This window comes from Bos grunniens, chromosome 28, assembly GCF_055505025.1.
Source record: "Bos grunniens cultivar Pamir isolate PY7600 chromosome 28, Bosgru_T2T1.0, whole genome shotgun sequence".
NCBI classification, from domain to species: domain Eukaryota; kingdom Metazoa; phylum Chordata; class Mammalia; order Artiodactyla; family Bovidae; genus Bos; species Bos grunniens.
The window spans coordinates 5,740,166-5,765,277 of NC_141192.1; the positions used below are offsets into that span (position 1 = coordinate 5,740,166).

Genomic DNA, 25,112 nt, shown 5'->3' on the forward strand with positions numbered 1-25,112 from the left:
GGGGAGCTGTCAGCAAGGTCCGGGAAGTTGTCCTGGAAACTGATGGACTTGGGAAGCTCAGAGAAGGTTTTGGTGGTGCCTTTTACACAGCATGAGACTGGGGCTAGGACAGGAGGACCCAGGAAGCTCTGGGATGCTGAGGAAGGGATGTTGGAGATGAAGAGTATTTTCTAAGGATAGAGTCCCTTTACAACTGTAGCATCTGAGTTGGCCCACATATAAGGTGTGGCAGCTAAGGCTCCCCAGGTCCTCCCTGTTCTGGCATCATCCTATAGATTAGGGACTAGCCACATGCTTCTCGAAGAAGTTATATGGTAATAAACGTAAGCCCTGTTTCCAAACAGGGAGAGTGAGTGTTTGTGGTCATTTGGAAACTCAAGACGGAGGACTTCTATTTTCTTGCCCTGACTGCCTTCCCGGTTAGCAGGGATTTGTAGCTGAGACATTGTCAGCATCCCTCCCGTATGTTTCTGCATTCTCAGCTTAGGCAGCAGGACCGTAGATGCAGCTTCCTTCAGGCATCTGTGCTCATCTGTCTCTTAGAACAAACTGGAACCACAGGTGCACGTGGCTTGACGGGTCCAAGTGGCCCATTAAAATGGCCATAACAGGCTTTTGTCAGAGTCAGTTTCCACTCGAGCTGGGCCAGCTTATTTCTTTCTTCTTCTTGGGACATCACTTGAAACACAGAATCGAACTTGATCTTAATTCTTCCTTCAGCATGACATGCCCTTCTGAAAGCGTGCAAATAACAATGTCTGATTGTCATGCTGAATTGTGAACATGGGTTATGAAATGCTCCAGAGTTGGGTGGAAGCCAAATATTAGGTCATAAGTCAACATTTTGTCGAGAAACTCGGTTACTAAGAGGTGGAAAATGTATATCTTTTCATGAGAAAACATGTTTGCCAACAGGAAAAAATTTCAAAGACTGTTATCTTCCCATGTGGAAGGAGAGAGATGAGTGTAATTTTGCAACCTGGGTCAACGCCCTTTAGGGACTCCTGAAATTGACTTGGCCAAGGAAAGAGGCTCTGAGGTAATATTTGGATTGTTCCCTGAGGTGAACATCAATGGGTGGCGTGGTGTGTGTCATTTCTTACAAGGTCGTCAGGCACAATTGTGTGAATGGCTATTCCTGGCAGAGGGAGGCCACCACACTCTGTCCACAAATCCTTCAGATGGAAAATTCCTGAAGAGGAGATAAGCCATCATCCCTGGTGGCCCCACTGATAAAGAACCCACTTGCCAGTGCAGGAGATTTAAGAGATGTGGGTTCAATCCCTGGGTCAGGAAGATCCCCTGGAGAAGGAAATGGCAATGCACTCCAGTATTCTTGCTTGGAGAATTCCATGCACAGAGAAGCCTGGTGGGCTATAGTCCATGAGGTCACAGAGAGTCAGACACAGATGAGCACACATGCCCCATGGCCCATGGGCACTTAGGGCCCCCAAAGAAGCAAAATTTAGACAGACTTCATCTAAAGCAGCTATGGCATTCTCTGGAAAATCTCAGTGGACAGGAAGACTCAGTTGAACAAAAGCAGGAAAGTGGAATAGTACCCCTGACAGTGTCACGAGGCTTGTGGCTTCCCAGCTTGACCTGCAATGTTTCAGCCCCATCAGCACCCCAGACTGGGATCTTCTAGCATCTAGTATGAGCTGGAGTAGGAAAGAAGAGGGCTCAAGGTGTCTGTCTGTTCACTAGAGAATTGAAACCAGGCTCTTTCCTTCACTAAGAACCTGATGCTCTGTTTTAAGCTGGCCAAGTGACAGTGTCTATATTCTTCCAAAAAGCAAGCAGCTCACATTCCTTATGAGGGCCTAAACTCAAGGCCAAGTCAGGATTATGGCTCAGGGGGTGGTGCTAGTGGTGAAGAACAAACCTGCCAGTTCAGGAGACATAAGAGACAAGGGTTCCATCCCAAGGTCAGGAAGATCCCCTGGAGAAGGGCATGGCAACCCACTCAGTATTCTTGCCTGGAGAATCCCATGGACAGAGGAACCTGGCAGGTTACAGTCCATAGGTCGCAAAGAGTTGACACGACTGAAGCAATTTAGCACACTTGCATAGAATTTAAAGTCTGCTATGGATGGGTGTGATGGAAAAGGGCTTGAGCTGTGGCCGAAGGCAAGTTCCTGATGGAATAATCTGCCATTGTTGTGTGGGTATAGAGATACTGACACCAGAACTCTGTTCTTGTGTGTGAATGCGAACCTACAGGGGTGTGTGTGTGTGTGTGTGTGTGTACACTCTTGTGGCGCCATAACAATCAAGACCCTATCCTTAATGGATTCCTCCCCAGGCAGAGGAAGTCTGTGACTTAGATACCAAGTTGCAGCTACTCAGGGACACTGATCCTAGGGCTGTCTCCCTTCTTCTCCTAAAGCAGGGTTCAGTCAAGTTCTAAGTGGAAATTAAATGAATACTATTGTGCAGCCCTCTAAATCGCTGATCAAGAAATTTCAGTTCCCTGGGGTCAGACTTTCTGCAGTCTCCAAGGTGAGCTTGCTAATCTGAGAAACAGGTACACGCCGCTGCAACCAGGGGCTAGCTTAGAGCCCACGTATAGCTCACCTTACCCACGTCTTTCTGGAGATGTGCAGAGATAGCATCCCATCCTTCTATGTCCAATCGCAGTAAGTGGCATCAACCAGGGATGGACTCTGCAGATCCGAAAATAGGAGAGTTTGCTGTGCCAGCTGATTGGGCAGGAGGACCATTCAGGAGGGTCCCCAAATCCAGCCATTGAGATTTTTCGCTGCTCAAAACTATTACGGGAGGCCAGGTCTGCTTAACCGCAAGGTGATTTTGCTCTTTCAGGCAAAGAAGGGGAACTATGCCTTTCTGTGGGATGTGGCTGTGGTGGAGTATGCAGCGCTGACGGATGATGACTGCTCTGTGACCGTCATTGCCAACAGTGTGAGCAGCAAGGGCTATGGCATCGCCCTGCAGCACGGCAGCCCCTACAGGGATCTCTTCTCGCAGAGGTAGGCGTGGTCAGTGAGGAGAGGCCGACAGCACCTGTGCCGGGGTGGGGTTTAACCTTCGTTCAGGGCATGAGAGCCAACACAAACTTGGTGGTTCACCACGTTTTCTTCAGCGCCGACTGTGCACCAACGCATGCTCCTCCCCACACCACATCCCCACATCATCCTGGGCCAGGTCCTAGAGTAAAAAGAGGAAGTGTATGTTGCCTTCCCATGAAGCTGCATAGTCTTAGTGGGAGCTGAGATGTAAGCAGGTGATGCTTGAACAGGGCAGTCAGTGAGACAGGATATTCTGGGGGTGGAGGAGGGTAGAGGAGGGCATCTGACCAGACCCAGAAGACCAGGGAGGACTTCCCGGAGGAGGTGGCACCTGAGGCCTGAAGGTTGAATAGGAGTTAGCTGGAGATAGCTAGTAATTTAAAATTAAATGAAAGATTAATTGGATCTGGCAAGGTCACAGTGATAACTTCTTAAGATAAATGTTAAATGGGACAGGTTGGTGTAGAAATGTGAACACAAGTGGGGCCAGAGAAGCAAATTGACTCCATATTCACCTGCACAGGGCCTGAGGGAGCAGGTGCTACCTGCTGTGGCAGGAGAGGGACCTGGCCCTCACTTGCCTGCCTCCTCCCCATCCTGTCCAGATCAGCTTCCTGGTAATTAACACTAGCAATGGTGGGCATATTGGGAGAGGTGGGGGAACAACAATGGCGCCCCACTCCAGTGCTCTTGCCTGGAAAATCCCATGGACGGAGGAGCCTGGTGGGCTGCAGTCCATGGGGTCGCTAGGAGACCGACACGACTGAGCGACTTCACTTTCACTTTTCACTTTCATGCGTTGGAGAAGGAAATGGCAACCCACTCCAGTGTTCTTGCCTGGAGAATCCCAGGGGCAGGAGAGCCTGGTGGGGCTGACCTCTATGGGGTCACGCAGAGTCAGACACGACTGAAGTGACTTAACAGCAACAGGGGGAACGACACTGTAGACAGGAGTGTTCTGGACTAAGCAAAGACCCGTAGACCTCATCCACCGGCAATGACTATGCAGATCTAGTTTGCATTGGCCTCTTTACTTCCTCTTTAGATTTTTCCGGTGCAAGTCCATCCCTTGAGCTTAATCTTCTCTGGGTTCTTGGGCGTGATCAAGTTTCCAAGTGCTCGGTCTGGACACCTGGCCAGCCTCCTTGAGGAAGATAGTGTCTTGTCATCCATTTCTCGCTCCCCCGTAGGAACTTTCCTTAGTCTTTGATCAGGTTACCTGGCCCCACCGAGAGGGTGTAGGTGAAGAGCATGGGTGAGCTTGGTGGCCTTTTCCAAGGAGCCAGCCTGCTAACAGGGGCTCATGTCCCCAGGGATGTCTAAGCCCACCACTCATGTATGTGTGTGGGGTGATATCCTGGCCAGTGAGGGAGCAGAACAAGAGCTGTGCCTTGATCTACCAAAATCCAGACTGTGGCTAAAGCATCCAGATGAAAAGGCCAGGGGGCACTGGGGTTTAGGGGCAGCCCCCTCTTGCCTGGTGAGCACATGCTTTCCAGAATTGGAAGAGCGTCCACTTGGAGGGGCCAGAGTTGCTAAAGACCACTCATTTAACATCCTGAAGCTCAGAGAGGTAACGTGTGCTGAGGGCGGCTCAGGCAGCTACTGGCAAAGCTGAGAGGAGAAAGCAGGTCCTCCAAGCCCCAATTCTGTGCCCTTGTGCTGTCAGATCTCTGAGACTTACTACCTCCTCCTACCTCCTACCGGGCTCTTCTGACCATGAGCACCCAAGCCTAAACCCCTTCAGGGAAAAGCCGAGGAGGAGCGCCTGCAACTCATTCGTCCAGTGGCTTGTTTGCAAAACTGGGAAAAGGGGTAGAACTAAGTTCAATGAGGCTTGTGGGTTTTCTCTAGAACTTAATCAAATGTGTATCCTCTGCCTCCCTTGCTCCCCGGAGCAGAGAAGGGTGACATATGAGAGAAGGAGGAGGAGTGGTTCATCAGTTGCTTGGATTAAGGCACAAAGAAAGGATGGCTTTGCTCCAAGATGTATAAGACAATGGTGTTCTTGAGGTTTACCCTATTTGGTTTTCTGAGAGGGGCTGGTCAGGGAATTTCCCAGGCCATCTACCTGTGATCACCTCTCTGAAGCAGATGGTAAGGGGACTTGTGGGACCAGCACAACAGCATCAGCACCACCAAGACAGCTAATGTGCCCCAAGATAGTGCTCACAGAAGTGCAGGGTCCCCACTACAGAGGGCTTACAGTCCCCATGCACTCAAACTGCTCAGAGATCCCTTGAAAGTCTACTGAAGTGAACACTGACACGCCGGAGAGGAGAAAGCTTGGTTCCCAGCTAGATCGTTCAGTGGACATGAACAGCAGTGGCTAGTCCAGTTCCTGTGATATTTCAGCAGGAAGTGATTCGTTACTCCCTGCTTTCATCAGAAGGCCACGTGCTCTGTGACTGTAAGTAAATGTCCCCAGCGGACTGTGCTGGCCCCCTGAAGTATTGTCCTTCCTGGGCTGCAAACCTCCCCCACTTCCCTCACCTGGGGAGATGGGTTTGTACCTGGGGGAAACACTCAGGACTTCAGGTTTCTGACTTACTGCTGCCAGTGATTCTTTAAGAGGCCCCATTATACGATTCAGGAAGAATGGTGAGCCGCCCCTCTGTGGGGCATGCCTGAGAGGAGGAAGATGGCAGGTTCAGAAAACAACGAATACTCCATGCCATTGACAGAAAAAGGGTCCTGCGGAAATAGCAGATCCCGGGCTTCTCTGGAATTTCTGTAGCCTTCCTTCCCTGAGTCCCAAGAACTAAGATATTTTCCTGAATACCAATGTGTGTTGCCTTGCTTTGGTAGGGGACTGGGTCTTTAGGCTACAGCGTGTGTGTGTGTGTGTGTGTGTGTGTGTGTGTGTGTGTGAGACTGGGGTTGAATGCTGTAGCCCTTTTGTGGACCATGGCGTGCAGAGTAGGCATTCAGCAAATGTTTAGCAACTTAATAGCCATTTATAGAGCACCTACTGTGTAGCAGGCTCCACGGCTATTGACTACAGGAAAGCACCTGCAATTATATCTGTCTGGAAAATAGAAGGACTGGCTTCAGGAAGTGGCTATTATCGCTCTGGTTTACTCACAGGCAGGAGTAGAGATTATTATGGTGTGCATTAGTTTAGCCTTGTTCCAGGAGGCATTCTGTGCCCATGGCTTGTTTTGTCTTTCCTCTATTGCTTATGTATTTAAATTTTCCTTTGAATCTGCTTGTTTTTTTCTTTTTTTATTCTTTGTTTTCCTATACATTGCCTTACATTGTTCCTGGAATAATATTGGGCATAAAAATGCATACGATTATAAAGAGCAGGAAGAAGGGAAGCATCAGCAGAGTGAAGCTGCCTGCCTAACATCTCAGTTAGTGAATGGAGGAGCAGGAAACCAGCCCTACAGCCCCTCTCTGGTCAGTCTCGCATGCCCTAGGCTGGAACTGACTCTTGGAGAGGAGAGCAGGCTGACTGCATTTAGCAGCCTGGCATTCTGGAAACATCATGGCCCCCTGGGTCAGTGTGATCCAGCTCTGAGCAGCAGCTTTACCCCTTGCTAATTGCAACTGGGGGCAAGTTATCTAGGTTCTGAGCTTCAGGTCTCCCATCTGTAAACCTAGAAACTGATTTTCAGGCTGTTGTGAGGATTAAAACAATATAAAATGGTCAGTCCCTACTGCGTTCTCAGTGAAAGGCAGCTCATGTCAACACTGGACGGATGGGGCTGCGGGCCACCATGGCACCAGACTTCACTTTTCTATGCCTTCATTTTCCCCTCTGTAATAATGGGGACATGGAAGTAGCCTTCTCAAAGGGCTGGCATGAGAATTAAACAGTTTGTCAAGCACTTAGGAGATTTCCTGGCACATAGGTATGCGAAACTCATGTGAACTGTTGGCTCCTTGATGAGGTCTCACCACACCCCCCAGTCCAGGCCATCCCATTGCACCCTTTCTTCACACCTCTACTTTAATTTTGTTGTATTGATCACAGCTTCTGTCTCTACACTGACTCATCTAATTATTTCAGTGTCCAAGTAGGTGTGTCTAGACTGTGCTCTCAGCAGCGTTGAATGTTGTACTTGGCACAAACCAGATGCTCCTCAAATCAAATGAGTGAATAAATGAACGGTTTGTTGGATTCTAGTAGGAGAGACTTAGGATGTAGTGAATTGACATTTGAAAGAGAGCCTTTTAGCAGGTCCACAGTCTGAGTGTTTGCATCATCCATTTCTGTAATTTACTGATTTTATCCTCAGAGTTTGCCCCAGGCTCCCACGTGAAGGATCCTTACATGGTTTGCTATTGGACTCGGTCCATGGGCAGTGGGACAGGGTGGGAGAGGACATGAGAGCTCTGAGGAGGAGAATGACGAAATCTGCTAAGTGCTTTGAGAATGGTGCTTTGACAATAGAGTGGAGAATGAATCAGAAAGTGAAAAGCCGAGACAGAGAGCCACTCTGATGGTGCAGCGTTGTCTGTGGAGGGGCCGGCATGGTGGGGAAGGGACCAGGGCGCCAAGCTTGTGTGGATGAGGCCAGCGCTGTGGCTCACATGGGGTGTATCTTGCAGGATCCTGGAGCTTCAGGACACTGGAGACCTGGATGTGCTCAAGCAGAAGTGGTGGCCGCACACGGGCCGCTGCGACCTCACCAGCCACGCCAGCGCCCAGGCGGATGGCAAGTCCCTCAAGCTGCACAGCTTCGCTGGAGTCTTCTGTATCTTGGCCATTGGCCTCCTCCTCGCCTGCCTGGTGGCTGCCCTGGAGTTGTGGTGGAACAGCAACCGGTGCCACCAGGAGACCCCCAAAGAGGTCCGTTTCCTGGGCCCTGCTTCTCCTTTCTGCAGCCTAGAGGCAGGAAAAGTCCCCTGGGCGACTTGGCGGGTGGTTCTCTTCTAGATAGTATTTGCCCAAACCACTTGTCTGCACACAGCAGTGTTTTATACTGGGGAATGGTGACATTGTTTTATTTTGTACTGAAAGCCACAGAACAAATGAAGGGGGTGTTTTCATGCTTGAACAAAATGCCAAGGCAGCAGGCATAGCCACTAAAGTCATGTATCTATCTATAGAGCGGGTACAGCATGAGCAGCGCCAGAGAGCCCTTCCCCACCCTGCCCCGCCCATGTGCCTCCACCCTGACCTGGAGAGACCAGCTGTAGGGTAAGAGAGGAAACTGCATTCCTTCCTGGTTCTCCTTGTTCACCCAGGGCCACGAGCCCTGCTCTCCCAGCATGTTGAAGGGGGATCGGCTCCTGTCCCCTCATCATCCCTTCTTCCTCTCTTCCTCCTTGCAGGGCCCAGCCCTGCCTCTGTCCCTCCAGGGACACCCAGCACAGGGCCCACTGTGGCTTTGTTCTGATTCCAGCTTCTGGGCACATTTCCTTCCCTGTGTGTGCCAGCCACAGCTGATTCTGCCCTCCACACTTCCTTCTTTTGGGGTTTTGCTGGTTTTCAAGCTCAATATTTTTGGGGTATGGGGTGGCAGGGGTGGGGAGGGTGGAGTATAAAGTCCTCATGGAAGTTCTCTTGGAACCGATGCCCCTAAGGGAGGGTGGCAAGGTGAATCATTTGGTAATGATGCTCTCCTGGCGGAAACTATACCCAAGCACGGTGGCACAAGCCCAGCCACTCCAGTGTAGCACTGTCCTTACCTGATACATACATCTCAGCTACTTCTTGAATCACAGCTTCGCTTACAAATGATGTTGACACAAGCAGGTGTAAATTTCAAACAAGGAGCAATGAAGTAACCAGCATCATGTTCAAAGAGGCAGCATCACCATGGAAACCCTTCTGCAGCCTAGAAAGGCTGACTGGTCATGGGCCCATACCTCAGTCTGTAACAGAGTCCCTGGCATGGCTGGGAGTGAGGGCAGACCCACCCTTCATAGCAGGCAGTGAGCTCTTTGCTGTCATGCTTAGATTTTCCTGGAAAGAGCTTGCTGTTTGATTCAGCATGTCTGAACTGTTCTGAGGACATCCATCGTTCTCTCACATCACCTGTAAACCTCCATGTGAAGGAACGCAAGGCTAGAGTTTCCCACAGACGCAGGGCTCTCCTGTCACTCCTGAGCCATAAGAGAGAAGGAAGGAAATATTTTGAGGAAATATTTGAGGAAGGCCCACTGAAAGGAACAGTTAATGATTCTGTCCTGAGCTTCTTTTGCTACTGGAAAATTTTCAGTGAAGTTTATAGCAAACGTCCCTCTGGTTAGGGGAGGAGGACAGGTTTTCCGGCTGGCTGAGCAACGCGCTGTCACGGAGGCACCGTGCTAGGACGTCACAGGCAGTGTGGAGCCCAGAAGACACAGGCCCACTCCTCCAGAATGTCCCTTGCGAGGCAGGTTCTGTGAGAGGCAATTTTGTCTGCTTCCAGTCATGTCTCTTCTCATCCCCTGGTTCAGTATCTAGTGCCAGGTCCAGCCTGGACAACCCAGATGAATTGTCAGTGTGAGAGAGAGGTGACGGGGGGTCAGGGTGGGGAGGCAGGTGGGGGATTACTTGAGAGACATAGAAGGCAGAGGTGAAAGGAGAGGAAGACCAGAGAAAGCATGAGATGAGCTAGCTGAGAGGAACGGCTCCTTTCTTGTCTGAAAAGTATCCCATCTTCCTGTCTGGCTTCTACACAAGCCCAGGATCTCAGACCCAAGAGGATGCAGTGCTTAGAAAACGTGAAACTTTCTGCCCAGGGATGCTAGCCTGCTCCAGATAGGAAAGAGAGTTGATGCAGACGCAGGTTGAATAAAACACAGCTGCCTTTCCTCCAGCCCATTTGGGTGTTACATGGTAAAAGGAGGGAATATTCCAGTTTTCTGAGTTTCTGGTTTTCAAATGAAATTTCTGCCTTCCTCTCTCCTTCTTCCTTTAACAAGTATGCCTATAAGGACACAGTCTTTGTCCTTAGGGGGCTTACCTTCGTGTGGGCAGATGTGGCAGAGGTCAGCCAAGTGGTTTCCATTGTCCATTGATCAGGGCCATCCTGGAATGAACTATAGGTTCCCTCCAGGGCTTGGGGGCACCCAGCCCAGATGGGACATGGTAGAGTTACAGAGGGTAGTGATGCTGGTTAGTGAAGAGTTCCTGGGGCTTGGGGTTGTTAGAATTGAGTGATGACGGATCAGTACTGATCCTCAAGCTGAAGAGGAGATGTTGCCTTTGGGGTAGGGTGACCAGCGTGGGGTAGACAGAGTCATCACACCTCCCGGAGCTCTGGGGCATCAGCAAGGAAATTCAAGTAGAGGAGGCTAGAGTGCAAAGCAGAGACTTGCTCTAAAGGACTAGATGCCAGGCTAAAGGTTTTATAGCTCATCACAGGCAACAGGAACCAGGAAAGGGGTTGAGACAACGGATTTTAGAGGCATATATTTAAAACCTTTGACAAATAATGATGGTATTTAATCCAGAACTACTTTGTGTTACTGGTTGCCTGTATTTTATGGAGCAGCATTTGCAATTAGGTGAGAGTGTCTGCTTGAGCTTAGAATGCTTCATTTTGGGCCATTGGCCATATTTCTTAAAAGCCAGAAACCTGTCTTTGGGTGGAGTCCTGGTCGTATTTAACAGCTTATGCCGCGACGTCTTCAGAGTTTAGACACCTACTTGGAGAAGAGTAGTAATGTACGTTCAGCCTCTTAATATTCATGTGGATTTGAGGTCATATTTTTTTCCAAGGAATCAGACGATTATGTAGTTATCCAGCGCAGGTGAGTGCACCCCGCTCCGCAGATGCAGTAAAGAGCCACCCTGTAGATTTATGGGGGAAGTGGAGCTGTTGCTCTGAGAATAAAATATTCATGAAATAAAGATGAGAACTGCACAAATGAGAGATGACGTGAGAAGTGGGGGATGAATCGTCTGTCACTGGGCTGGGAGCTTGGAATTCTTGTTGCTTCCGGCCGCGTCTGCTCTCCCCCAGGCCCTGCTTCCACTGCAGACAGGGGCTGACAGAGGCAGGGCAGGGGCCAGGCAGTAGGAGTGGAGCAGCAGCCAGGCTCCTCTATCCTGGCCAGCGGGCTGGCTTTTATCTGCAAACTCCCACAGTGTGCTCCTGCTCTCCGGGGGAGATTCGTTGCTGGGGACATTCGCCTCAAATGAACACCTTTCCCCACCTCCATCCTCGAATGCTTCTTCAACTGCATGTAGAGACTTCCTCTCCTGTATCTTTGCCCTCTTCCTTTATGCCAGCCTCACAGTGTTGCTCTGAGGCTCAATGAGGGATGATGTATAAATTTCCTTAATCAGCATCTGACCCTTGGGAATGTGCTTGGTGGATGGTGCCCAAATGGTTGCTCCCTCTCAAGGACCCTGTGATAGGCAGAAAGGGCTGTGAGGAAGAGGAGTCACATCTTAGGATACCTTCTCTATGCCAGGAAAAGTACATGTTATCTTTTTCTTTTTACTGGATTAAAACATGAAATACTTAGTTCAGAGTTTCTGTGGGTCAGGAGCCCAAGTGGAGTTTAGCTGGGTCTTCTGTCTCAAGGTCTCTCGCTTGATGTAACCAAGTTGTTGAGCAGGGCTGGGGTCTCCTCAGAAGGCTCTACTGGGGCCAGATCCACTTCCAAGCTCACTCACATGGCTGTGGACAGAATTCAGTTCCTTGTGGGCCATTGGTCTGAAGGCTGCCATCTCTGTTGTTGCCATCTCTGTTGGCAAGGCAAGAAGCCTTGCCAAACCAGACTTGGGATCCGCCTCTGTGGCACTATTAGAAATATAGACCCCCAGGTCCCACTCCATGGATTCAAAGCTGAACCTGGGTCTGTTTTTTTTTCCCCCAAGGCCCCCACATGAGTCTCAGGTTCCCATGTTATCTTCTTCACTCTTTTGATTCTCTTCCACAACATTTAAGGAGGGCGTCCATGTCCCTGGAGAAACAGGACTCAGAAGTAGTAGGGGCAGAACTGGAATAGGGATTGTGTGTCCGCCTCTGGGCCTGGCATCAGGAGTGTGCAGGAGCAGGGGTTCCTACCTGGCTTTTCCAGATGGCTTGGGGATGAAGGGTGTAATTGAGAACTCTTCCTAAGCCAGAATCCTGGCTCCTAGCTAGGTATTTACATCCTCTGAACCCCAGAGGGATTAGGTTTAGCCCCAATCCAGAAGGGTTCAGAGCTTCTGACTGTTGAGCCTGGCCCAATGGCTACACTGCTACTATCGGATCTCTTGGCATGAGGGTAAGAAAGTGAGCGTGTGCGCCTTTTAGTAAGAGGTCACTGAACACTTATCATACACCAGTATGTATATCAGAACCAACTCACACATCACTCCCCTCTGTAAAACCTCCCCTTGCCCGTCGCCATGGGCCTCCTTACCTCTCTGTGTATACACTCATGTTGGGTGTGACTCGAAATTACAACTGATGGTTTACCTGCCTGTCTCTGCTTTAAGTCTGTTGGCACTATCCACCTCTGTATTCCCATCACTTTGCTCAGTCTCTGGAACAGCGAGACCTCTCATTAAGGGTCATGAATATAAAATATCGAGCACTTTCTATGTGCCAGGGGCCGAGATGGATGCTTCACGAGGAACATTAGCTCCTCTGGTAGTAGGAGCTCCAAAGTGTTTACTGAACGAGTGAACCAGTCTGGGATCCCATAAAGAAAACGTTATTAATGTTAAACTGCTGTAGAGTAATTGCACCTGGATCAATGGCTTTCCGTTCTGGCTGCACATCAGAGGTGATCCATCCTGGAGCTTTTTAGAAATACAGATACCTGGGCTCCATTCTCCAAAGGGTTGTATCAGGCAGTTGAGGACAACTGTAATTTCTAGAAGCTGCCCATGTGCTTCTGATAGCCTGCCAAGGAGGAAAACTACTGCTTTACACTGTCATGCCAAGGGGAAGTTGAGTGGAAAACAACTCAAGGTTTGAAACCAGGCACACATGGCTGTCATCCTGGTGCTCCATTTATCACAGAATTGTGTATCCTCGGTAAGTCCCTTCACGCCATGTGTACCTGCTGCTACTACATATGATGGGAGGTGTCTATTGACTCCCTCCTTTCACGGTCCTCCTCTACAAAATCTGCAATTAAGCTCACCAGAATTCTTTCCTACAACATTCTGAAACAGGGGTCCCCAACCTCTGGGATCTGATGCCTGATGTTCTGAGGTGGAGCTAAGGTAATAATAATAGAAATAAAGTACACAATACATGTAACGAGCTTGAATCGTCCTGAAACGCTTCCCCGCAGATCCATGGAAAAATCGTCTTTCATGAAACTGGGCCCTGGTGCCAAAAAAGTTAGGGACTGCCCATCATACCCTGCGGCCACTTCACTGACTCAAAGTCCAGCTTCTTTGCTTTTACCCAATCATTACTCTCAAACTTCCAGCCAGTCCTTTAGGCTTGAGCAATTCTTTGGAGCAATACTTAAGAAGATCACAATGATGTGTGTCTCCCAGTCCGTTGAGTCTTATTTACCACCTGGTTGGTCTGCGGTAACAGGAGATCACCTCCTACAACCATCCTTGTCACGTGGGAAGTCCCTAATCCCATTTTGTTCCTGCCTAACTTAAAGTAGGAGCTGTTGGACTCCAAATAAAGTCGGTTCTAATGAGTCCCACGTGTAACCTGCTGTTACATAGATGATAGTTTAGTTAATTACCGTTTTCCAGTACAATGTTTTATTTCCACATTGGTGAACAGCGGCTCAATTACAGAACTTTCTGTCTCTTCAAGACAATGCCTGCGAGAGGGTCTCCAGTAACCTCTGCTGGTGCATGAGCTATCATATTTAATTCCAACACAGAGCTGGAATTCAGCAGGATTCATGAATAAATGCCATCAGTGAATTTTATGTCCTATTCAGGGCTGTTTGACTAGGTCAGTTACCTACAGTAAATTAATGAATGCAGCAGCAAGCTTCTGAGTCTCTTTCCACAGCTGTCATTACCTGGTTGAACACCGAAACCTTGAGATAATGAGGATGTAAACTGATGTAGTGCACATAAAAAAGTCCATTATTTGAATTTGCATAACATAATAGAATGCCCCATTTTGTGTAAAATATAGATAATTATTCAAATCACTCCTGCCTCTTTCCTTGAGCAGGCAGATTATGTCTGCCTCCTGTTTCCTTGGCCAGGAGGGCACCAGAAATGACTTCATGTGGGCTCAATCTGGTCCAAGAAGACAGTGTTTTCAGAGTTTCCAAAGAAGGTGGTTTTCTCCCGTTGTCTGCACTTCCACTCTGGCCTCCTAACCAGATGCCTGATGGAACATATTGGGAGACTCAGAAATGGGCCACATGTGTTTTCCAGGGAGGTATTTGCCTTGTGTGTGTTAGTCTCTCAGTCGTGTCTGACTCTTTGGTAGACTGTAGCCCACCAGACTCCTCTGTCCATGGGATTCTCCTGACAAGGATACTGGAGTGGGTTGCCAGTTCCTTCTCCAGGATATCTTCCCTACCCAGGGCTCGAATCCGGGTCTCCCACATTGCAGGTAGATTCTTTACTGTCTGGGTCACCAGGGAAGCCTACTCATTTTCCTGTCCAGTTAAACATCCAACGTAGGGAGCTCAAGATGGCACCCTCTTCTCCCAGGTGTGACTTTGTGTTGGGTCTGCCAATAGTAATGGGCTTCCTAGGGGGTGCACCGGTAGAGAATCTTCCTGCCAATGTAGGAGACGCAGGAGACTCAGGTTCCATCCCTGGGTCAGAAAGATCCCCTGGAGTAGGAAATGGCAACCCACTCCAGTATTCTTGCTTGGGGAATCCCAAGGAGGGAGGAGCCTGGTGGGCTATAGTCCATGGGGTTGCAAAGAGTCGGTCATGACTGAGTGACTGAGCAGGCACTACCCACAGTAATAGACTTTGAATAGAATGAGGTCCACCTGTGTGGAGGGAATGGATTTCTTGACTGCCATTTGGAGTAGGAAGGTCGGCATGGAAAGTCTGTTCAGTCGGAGTGGACATTCTCTCTGTGTCTTGATGTGGAGGGGTTATAGGCTAATGAATAGCCTCAGTGGAAACGAGACCCACCGCAGGCTTTGCAGCCTCCTTGAAATGGCTTCATTTGTCCTTAATTGGAGGCAGGAAAAAATATGGATTTAAAAATACTACTTATTGAAGTGCTTTATTTCCAAAATCCTGACTCTAGGGTAATTGGATGTTCTCCACATCCACTCTGCAGTCTAGATCAGGGGCCCCAACCTCCAGGGTCTAACGCCTGATGATCTGAGGTGGAGCCGATGTAATAATAATAGAAATAATGTGTACAATAAATACAATGCACTCGAATCATCCCAAAATCATCCCCCATGCCCTGGTCCAGGGAAAAATCGTCTTCCACAAAACCAGTCCCTGGCGCTAAACAGGTTGGGGACTGCTGGTCTAGATGCTTTGCTGTTACCTGGCCGACCCCTCAGCACTGTGATTATTATGCTAGACTCGTGCCTGTGCCCTACGTCTTTTATAACACTACCCACCAAACCTCCTCTCCCTTGTCCTTCACTGCTAAAGGACTTCATCTTAGAGACCTCGTTTGTTCACAAATGTTTCTTTGGAAGATGTTGGTTGGTTTGTCTTCCCCCAAAGCTCTCCTTTTCTCTGCTTCCCTGGCAATAGGTAAGAGGGCTCCCCTGTTCTCAACTCTCTGTCTCCCTCTGGCTTTCTTTGGCAGGAAGTTATCCCTTCTCTACCTATAGACCCCAACAACGTGAGGAGCATCTCCTGAATACTTGTCTTGTCTGAGTGTTCCATTGACTATGAAAAGAAGGGCCAAGATCTCTTCTCTAAGAGAGAAGGGGGGCTTCCCTTGTAGCTCAGTCACTAAAGAATCTGCCTGCAATGCAGGATCCCTGGGTTCGATTCCTGGGTCGGGAAGATTCCCTGAAGTAGGAAATGGCAACCCATTCCAGTATTCTTGCCTGGAGAATCCCATGGACAGAGGAGCCTGGTGGCTACAGTCCACAGGTTTGCAAGAGTCAGACACAACTTAGTGACTAAACCACCACTAGCTCTTCTCTAAGGCCAGATTCCAGAGTGAATACAGCTGGGACCACGACATTTACTTCCTACTCCAAATTAGTCTACTTTTAAACTACTTATTTCCATCCTCAAAAGGATTCTTAAAGCCCTGAAAAGGACATAGAAAGGAAGTAAAGGCAAGATTATACAACTAACTAGTTCTTCCAGTGATCCCAGGACCACATTTGGTCTTCAATTTCCTTCATCAGCTAAAGGCTCTGCCAGCCAAGGCACTCAGCTTGTTTATTCTTCTAGCTTTGCTGGCTGCAGGGAGAAGGGAAGTTTGTATTATTAAACTTCAGAAATGACCGAAATTCTCCTTCACTTTCTCCAGCTTCCAGGCTTTCTGGTACTTATCTTGTGTCCTTCATTTATTTTGAAGTGCAAATAGCCTGTAGATACAAATATTTACCAGCACAGCTGTGCACTGGCTGACACATGAAAACGCTGACCAGGAGCTCATCAGGAGCTCAGAGCAGCCGTGAGAAGCCTGGAGAAGCCTGCCCGGCGACGCGCAAAAGTCCAGGCTTGTCTGGAGAGCTGGGAGGCAAGATCCAGAAGGGGGATCATGCAGTGCAAAGTTTCTTGAACTGTCGCCATCATGGACCATCAAACATCTTCTTTGTCTCTTTATCTCTTTGTTCAGAACTCAGATGCAGTTCTCTTGTCCTTACCTGGGTCATGGTCCTGCCTTTTGGCTACAGGTAGACAGGGAACAGCCACACTGTTATCCAGTGGGGGAAAAGCAGTTCCCGAAAGTGAAACAAAACAAAATAAAGTAAGGTCTTCTTGGGAAGGGAGAATTGATGCTTGATGGCTGTCAAACAGCCAGTGTCTAACATAAGAGTTTGTTGTTGTTCAGTCGCCAGGTCGTGTCCGACTCTTTGCAACTCCACGGACTGCAGCATGCCAGGCTTCCTGTCCTTCACTGTCTCCCAGAGTTTGCTCAAATACTCAAAAATGGAAACGAAGCATATAAACAACACAGGGAAAAGACCAAGAGAGCACAGAGCTTGGTTAACCATGCTATAACTTAATTAAGAAGAGAACTTGGATTTGGTTTGTTAACGTTTTACAAACTGTTGAAGGAGTCCGTGAAAGACGTTGTATGTACCATATTTAGTCTAAGTAAAGCCCTAGTACCCTTCCCCCAATTCCACCCATTTGCCACCCAGACGTGTCCCATACTTGGAGCTGGTCTGCCAGCATCAGCAAGCTGAGCTCTGCTGTGTGGGGCTTCAGTTCGCTGGAATCCTGGCTCTGCTGATGGGACCATGTCAGTGATTTCTGATGTAAATTCTATCTACAGTCCGATCTCCTCACCATAGTCCCTTCACCCTCACACCAGTTGGCTTTCTTTATCCTCTTTTTCATGGCCTGGAATGAGCTCCTCATTGTTGTTCGAGTGTTTTCAGATTTCTTGTTCTGGGGAAGATAGTAGATCTCCCACCAGAAGCCAAGCCCTATGTGCTGGTCATGACCTCAACAAGGTGGTAGAGAGCAGTGACCCTGCCTCCTCCAGGCCAGGGGGCATTGGGAGCACAGAGTGGACGCCAAAGGCAGCTTCCTTGCCTGAGGAAACCTGGGATGAGACTTCATGGGGGTTAGACTTCCCCTCTGAGAGGGGAGCTCATGCCAGTTATTCAGGCTTGCCGCTTCCTGGGGAACCAGCCTTAGAGGAGCCCCGAGACTCACTGAACTGGCCCTTGGGTTTGTGTGGCTCCTTCTTTCTTCATTTGAAATCATATTCAGGGCGTTTACCTCTCATGGTTATTCCTAACGAGCCTAAGGGTCAGCAGGGGACAGGTTCCTCTCTCTGCTGTATGAAGACTGGCATTAGACAGCCTGTGATGTCCTGTTTTGGAGCAAAGCTTCAACATGGTCTTTCTCTTGGAGTTTGACACCAGGGATGCATAGGTGGAGGGACTAACCTTGCCTGACACATAGGCCCTAATGCTGCCTGAAAATGGGACTGCAGCTTCTAATACCTCATTGAGGGGTTGGTATGGCTCTTCCACGGACATCTGGTTTTGTACCCCAAGTCACTGGGGAGAAACTGAGGAAGTAGATATATAGTCTTTGTCTTTAAGGAACTATCAAGTAGTTTGGCCTCTTTGACTTATTCTGGCATTGAAGACAAAATACCAGTGATATTTGTTCTGTTTCTTAAGCCAATAAATAATTGAACAAACAAAATATCTTCCTTGATACCATCCGCCTTATGGCAAAAGAGGTATGCAATTCACTACATGGAGAATCAGCTGTGAGGGTCACCCATCTCGGCAGCCTCAAACCTTCACGATACCAGGAATGACAGCTGATCCCGGGGAATTCCCTTTCCTCACCGTCCCATGCCCCATCCTCATCCAGGCCCCCAGCCACATGAGCTTCCAGACAGGGACAGGCCCCCTCCCCAGCATCTCTGAAGATTTCGTGTACTCCAGGCTTCCCATGCTGCCTCTGCTGCTCACTGGGCTTATGGCTCAGGGAGGCCATTGACCTTCCTGAACCCAAGCCTCCTTTTGTGTTCAGTGGGGATGATCACACCAGATCTTTTGAGCACTGTAAACACTAAATTGCAAATCCATGGGGCATATCAGGGGCTCAAGGACCACACCTTTTTATTTCCATGGGACTCCTTTCTTCCATTGCTTCTGTCAGTTGTTCAAAGCATTCTCCCAAGGGTTGCCTCCTGGGAGAGGCATTTGGGGGGGCAAATGCTGCAAAGCCCTTATTGCTGGGTCCTTGCTACCTGGGAGCAGTGTCCTAGGCTATCGGTATTCCAGGTAAGGAGGGCTGGCCATGCGGTTGGGGGAAGGTGGGAGGAATGGGGCCCCGCTTTACCCTACTGCCCAGCAAGCTGTGGTCTCCAGCCTCCCAAAGTTTGTAGAAAACCAGCTGGGGCTCCCCTTAGGGCTTGGCCTGACCCTCCTCCTGTGCTCTGCCTTAGGACAAAGAAGTGAATCTGGAGCAGGTCCATCGGCGCATGAATAGTCTAATGGATGAAGACATTGCTCACAAGCAGATTTCCCCAGCGTCCATTGAGCTCTCGGCCCTGGAGATGGGGGGCCTGGCTCCCAGCCAGGCCTTGGAGCCCACGCGAGAGTACCAGAACACGCAGCTCTCGGTCAGCACCTTCCTGCCGGAGCAAAGCAGCCACGGCACCAGCCGGACACTCTCATCAGGGCCCAGCAGCAACCTGCCTCTGCCACTGAGCAGCTCGGCCACCATGCCCTCCATGCAGTGCAAACACAGGTCGCCCAACGGGGGGCTGTTCCGCCAGAGCCCCGTGAAGACCCCCATCCCCATGTCCTTCCAGCCCGTGCCTGGAGGCGTCCTTCCAGAGGCCTTGGACACCTCCCACGGCACCTCCATTTGACCGCGCCGCCTGCCCTCCTGCCCGCCCATCCACCCACCCGACCAGCAGAGCTTTTTAATACCAGAAAACTACAACACAAACCACACACACACGCGCATGTGCGCGCACACACACACACAGAGACTCTTTCATTTTTCTTGTATATACGTGTAAATAATGACAGAATGGAGTGGGGTAAAAGTGTATTTTGAATATTCCCAATTTTCGAAGTCAGTAAAAAAAAAACAAAACCTGTATGAATGACTTTGTAAATTTTGTTCTATATGAATAAAATGGCAAATTACTTGTGATCATTCTGAAGTGCCAAAGAAGCCCCCTGTTCCTGGGCCTTTCCGAGGGCGAGGGCAGGAGGGGTGATCAGAAAAGGACGCCCCCTGCTGGTGGAGAGGGGAAGGTGCCCAGCCAGTCCCTTTAGAGGAGCCCGGGGCGCTGCCTCCTTCCCTGTCTCGTGGCTCCTGCCGTGTTCCTCTGCCCCTGGCCTTTTTCCATTTACTCCTCTCACGTAGATAAAGGGTGAGCCTCGAGCCAGCGTTGGCCTGACCCCTGGGTCCCTGTGCTGTAGGGGGATCCACTGTGCCAGTCAGTCTGGGACTGAGGAGGCTCCCGGGACCGGAGCTGTCCTCTTGGTCACCCCACTTCACATCGCGGTGTGCCGTGGGCCCAAGAGAAGCACCCAGGCCGATGCAGCCGACTCTGAGGACTTGGAGGCCGACGTGTTCTAGGGTTATCCTGTTGGCCTTGTGTGTGTGTGTGTGCGTGTGTGTGTGTTTGACTTTCTTTTCTTAATAAGAAGCATCCACAAGGAATCTGGGAGGAAGAGGGTGGGTCCCACCATTGCCTCAGGGAAGCTGAGCAGAGGTGGGCTTGGCTTCGTCCATGGGGATCGGAAGATGTGAGGTCTGGTGTGTGGACCAGGTGAGGCGGAGGGTGCGAGAAGCCAGGTAGGGGGAGAATATTCACTTGGGTGTGGGCCCGTGTTTTCAGGTAAAAGCATCCTGTTGGAGGAGTGGAGAGAGGTACTGAGGTGGGCAGACTCATGCTCAGGGGATGCGAGTGCCCACCATAGATCAAAAGGACCGTGCAGGTAAGAGGAAGCCTTGGCTCTTACAGAAAGAACAGCGTGACTTGTGTGATGCGGAGATAAGTAATTCCCAGCCTCCAGAGAAGAAGCTCCAAAGTGAAAGGATGTCTCTGGGTCTTAAACCCCGCAGACAGTCTGCCAGACAGGGCTGAAACCCAGCATGAGACTTCACGTCCTGCTTTGGCACCTGCTCCAAACCGGAAGCTCTCAGGCTGTCATCCAGCCCATGGCAGGGGCTGTCCTGGCTGAGGGCATCGTCTAGTCTCTGAGCTCTCCGGCTCTATCCCCGAGCTGATAAGCCTGCTAGGAAACTCTGTTTCTTCAGGCTCCGACGACCTGCTTCCCTCCATTGCCCTTTCTGGGGCAATGAAACTATAGAATCAGGGAGAAGAAATGACTCTAGAAGCAGTCATTCAAGTGCTCTAAGCTGTATGTAACTATATGTAACTTTAGATCTTTTTCTTCTGAAGACAAAGGTGATTCTGCTTTCCTAACCTGCCATGGTGCTGAACACACCGCACATCTGGCACCAAGAAGGGCGGGGCTCCCTCCCCCAGCAGTAATGGGGGCGGGGCTGAGAGCTGGGGTCTGTGGTCCTGGGGAAATACAAAGTCCTATTGATTGCCTCTCCTACAGCCCTGTGGAGTTACTCCAGAGATGTATTTATGAAGGTGATAAGCAGCCTGGGATTGATTTCTTTCCCAAAGTCCCGTGTGACATGATTGAGCAGTAAGGAACGGCTGCATCAGAGTCAGCTAAAAGCACCCTGGGAGGGGAGTGTTTATAATTATGTTATTTATCTCTGGATGCTGCGAATGGCCTGATACTCGTGCTACCAAGACAATCCATTGACATTCCTCTAATCAGAGTGCGTAGAGTTTGCAGCTGGGTGCATGCAAGCGGGGAAGCTTAGGTGGGCTACGGTAATCCTGGGGCAGAACAGACTTCATTTTCTTCCCATCAGCACTTTGAGGGGGCCTTCCCTGGATGGTCAATTTTTTCATATATGTATTTCTCTATTTTCTTAATCAAATTCTGGTCTCACTGCCTTATTTCACGCTCAAGTCTGTTTTTATTTTCCCTGAAATGACCTGTCTTCTGGAGTATACCATGGGTGTCTTCTTGGGCAGTTTGCTTTGAATGGGTGTCAGGGAGAGGAGAGTGCTGGGGTGTGTGTGTGTGTGTGTGTGTGTGTGTGTGTGTGTGAAAGAGAGAGAGAATGAGAACAAGTGGATCTTTAAAGGAAAGGTATTTTGCTTATAAAAAAGAAATCTAAACAACTCATGGTATTATTCCTCGCCATGTTTATGTAATTTAAAAAAAAATCCTATCCCTGGCATGAGGGGAAATGGCTGATACTCAAGCAAGTTCTCTAGAAAAAAATTCCTCCCAACTCAGATTTCTGTGTCGGCTCAGAATGTATCTTTTTTTTTTTTTTTCCTTCATGCTTTGCTCTTTGGATTTATAACTCTGTTTAGACTATTCCATACATTTTAGGTATATTTTGTGCCTTCAGACACTGCAAATAATAATCAGCATTTGGATTAAAGTTGTTTAATAATAAAACTTGGCTTTGCTCCCTACCCTCTTCTTCTCTGGGGTGAAGAAATGCTATCTGTGTGTTCCTGGACACCAGCTATACTCTGTCCCCTTGGTGTGGACTGCTGTGAGAAGTTTCTCAGGCCAGGTGGCTCTCAAACATGCCTGGGAGTGGAGGCGCATCCCCTCACCCAGTGTGCATGCAGAGCACGCCTCTCAGCTGGGCAGCAACCCGAGGGACAGGCTGAGAAGCGATTCTAGTGCTTGGTTGGCTGGACAGTTTCCTGCTGGAAACGCCTAGAGAGAACCGGGACACGTTACATAGGGAAGTGTCCCCACAGCCTTGTGGGATGAGCACCCTTTTAAGAGTTGAGTGATTTTGTTTCTTCACTCAGATCTACACCCACTCCGATCTCGGAGAAGTTGCTTCCCTGTGCTTTGGCCTTAGGGTTAAGGCTCTGTCATGCTTTGAGGCCCTATAGCTTGGCTTTTCAATATTTGACCCTCAGGTGGTCTGGGGTACCATTTTTTCCAGTGAATATCCATATACCCAGTCATTGCTATGACCCTGGGATCACCAGTCTGGCCCTTGCACCTTCAGAGTCATATGGTCTCCAGTCCCACTTCTTTGCATCACAAAGTTCCCCTCTGACCTTTAGGCCTTTGGAGGAGAAACAGCCTCCTGGCAGCCTTGGGCCAAACAGGGCTGATCTCAGGAGTTTGGTTTTCATAATCAAAATCTCAGCTTTTGGAAACTGAAAGGAGCCGGTCTGGCCCTTGTCCTTCTGTCCCTGCACCAATGAGAGGCTTCGCCAATGTTGAGTGCAGACTTGAGAGGCTGGGGATGGGGAGGCATAGAACCCTCAGGCATTCCCAGATTATCTGAACAGACAGATGGATCTAGACAGGAATCCCAAAGTGTTCTATTTACTTAAGAAAAAGTGACTCAGTTCTTACATTCTAAATCATTCTAAATCTTACCAAGGTGAAACAAATTCGATACTTAATCCTGTCTTTTCAAGCTCTGAAAGGAGACAAATGGCACATGAAGGAAGAAAAGACCACGAGCCCTAAAGGCTTTGGTCACATGGCAGGAACGCTCAGCTCCTCTGGTCTGTGGTCTCACTTAATCACCATGGGGGGGCGGGACAGGCCCCTGGGGAACTCGGGTCTCTATGCGACCTTATGCTTCCAAGACTAAGCGGTTAGCTCCTTACCTTTCACTCCCACAGGAATATGCTCATAAATTAGCATCTATGTCTTAACAAAAGCCTTCTTTTGCTCTCCTAGCTTAGATAAAAGTTTAGATAGATAAACAAGAGAAGACAAGATTAGGTAAAAGTTCAAAATATTTTAACTGACCTTCCCTGGCTATGAACACAATAAAAGAGACAGCATTTCTGTTCCTAAGGTGACTTTTTTTGTACTTAAAATATTATTTTTTCATGCCTTTAGTTGCTTTTAATAAATGAAACTATGTTCTATCTTTATTATTCTCACCCTTCATACCAGGAAACTTCAAATAGGTAACAACCTCCTGTGCCAATAACTTTAATTATTGTCTTTTTTCCCTCTCTGTGGTATATAGTGGAGATTACTTATGAGAAAAGTACAGATGTTCCAGATAAATCAGGTGAGCTAATAATCACCTTCTACAAGGGAGAAAGGGACAGTTGTCAATGATATCAGATCCTCTTTCCAGCTTTCGTTTTCTGACCTCTGAACTTAACTTTGGGTGCTGAGCTCTAGAGAAAGGAGAGGTTTTCTCCATAACAAGAAAAAACAACTCCTGCTACAGAAATTTGCAATGGGCAATGGCCAAGATCTGGAAGAGAGGGCATCAGGGTGAGCAATCAAATGTCTCAGGAAGGGCTCTGTTACTGGCAGATCCAAGCACATAGTTGCTACGGCAACCAGGTATTCAATCTCTGAGGGAAACAAAATATCCATCAACACACTGAGACTTATTAGCAAACAAGGTAAGTGTACAGGGGCACATGCAGGTCTCCCTAGGCGGCACAGTGGTGAAGAATCCACCTGCCATTTCAGGGAATGCCAGAGATGCGGGTTCGATCCTTGGGCTGGAAGATCCCCAGAGAAGGAAAATGCATCCCACTCCAGTATTCTTGCCTGACAGGGGAGCCTGGAGGGCTACAGTCCAGGGGGTTTCAAAGAGTTGGACACGCCTGAGCACACAGCACACAGGTGTATGTACACATATACACATGCTCTTGCATGAACACTGAGGTCCTTGCACACACACTCAGCACTGTACACACAGGCACGCAGAGTTTAAAAGCACACAGCTATGCACTTGGGCAATGGGAGCAGGTCCTTCTTCTCAGATCTGGGAAACAGAGTCCGGGGAGGACTGTTTCAGAGCCTTTCTGTCCAGTGTATACTCTCGATGCAACCATCAGCCAAGTGGTGCTCTGCAGTCAGCCACTCTGGAGGGAGATGCGTTTCCTGCTTCTGTCTGGTCTCTCTCTGGCCAGGCGCCCAACGTGCCCAGTGAACTGCCCACTCTTACCAAACCATTATTGTGAAATGCTCCTGATTTTCAACCCAAATCCTGCAACTATGCAAAGAAGTCTCCAGCATTCTCCAAGGAATCTAATTATTTCCATTTAAGAATAGACATGATCACATCCATTTCACTGACTGTTTATTGATCAGGTGCCAGGAGACCTTGCAGATGCTACAGGTTGAGTTCCAGACCATCACAATAAAATGAATATCACAATGAAACAAGTCACATGAATTGTTTTTAATTCCTGTTGAATATGAAAGTTATGTTTACATTACACTCTAGTCTATTAAGTGTATAGTAGCATAATGTCTAAGAAAACAATGTACCCACCTTAATTAAAAATATTGCAAAGAAATGCTAACCATCATGACATCAAAGATTGCTGATCACAGATCTAACAGATACAATAATGATGACGAAGTTTGAAATATTGTGACAGTTACCAAAATGTGATGCAGAGATACAAAGTGAGCAACTGCTGTCAGAGAAATGGTGCCCATAGACGTGTTTGACACAGAGATGCCACAAACTTTCAGTTTATAGCCAACGCAATATCTGTGCAGTTCAATGACATGCAGTGCAATAAAATAAGGTGCGCT

The 25,112-nt window shown here is 48.8% G+C and overlaps 1 protein-coding gene across 7 annotated transcripts in view; it reads left to right on the top strand.

The window, feature by feature from the left end:
• Nucleotides 1-19,656, top strand: part of GRID1 (glutamate ionotropic receptor delta type subunit 1) — a 687,534-nt gene extending 667,878 nt beyond the window's left edge. For 4 of the 7 annotated variants that reach the window (XM_086381179.1, XM_086381180.1, XM_086381181.1 and 1 more), the window contains 3 exons: nucleotides 2,824-2,990; nucleotides 7,587-7,827; nucleotides 18,935-19,656. In XM_086381179.1, coding sequence (XP_086237305.1) covers nucleotides 2,824-2,990; nucleotides 7,587-7,827; nucleotides 18,935-19,363 — 837 coding nt within the window. In that variant the 3' untranslated portion in view covers nucleotides 19,364-19,656. Of the gene's footprint in view, nucleotides 1-2,823; nucleotides 2,991-7,586; nucleotides 7,828-8,087; nucleotides 8,179-18,934 lie in introns of all 7 variants that reach the window. The other 3 variants (XM_086381183.1, XM_086381184.1, XM_086381186.1) reach the window with 1 other exon arrangement.
• The last annotated feature ends 5,456 nt before the right edge of the window (nucleotides 19,657-25,112 follow it).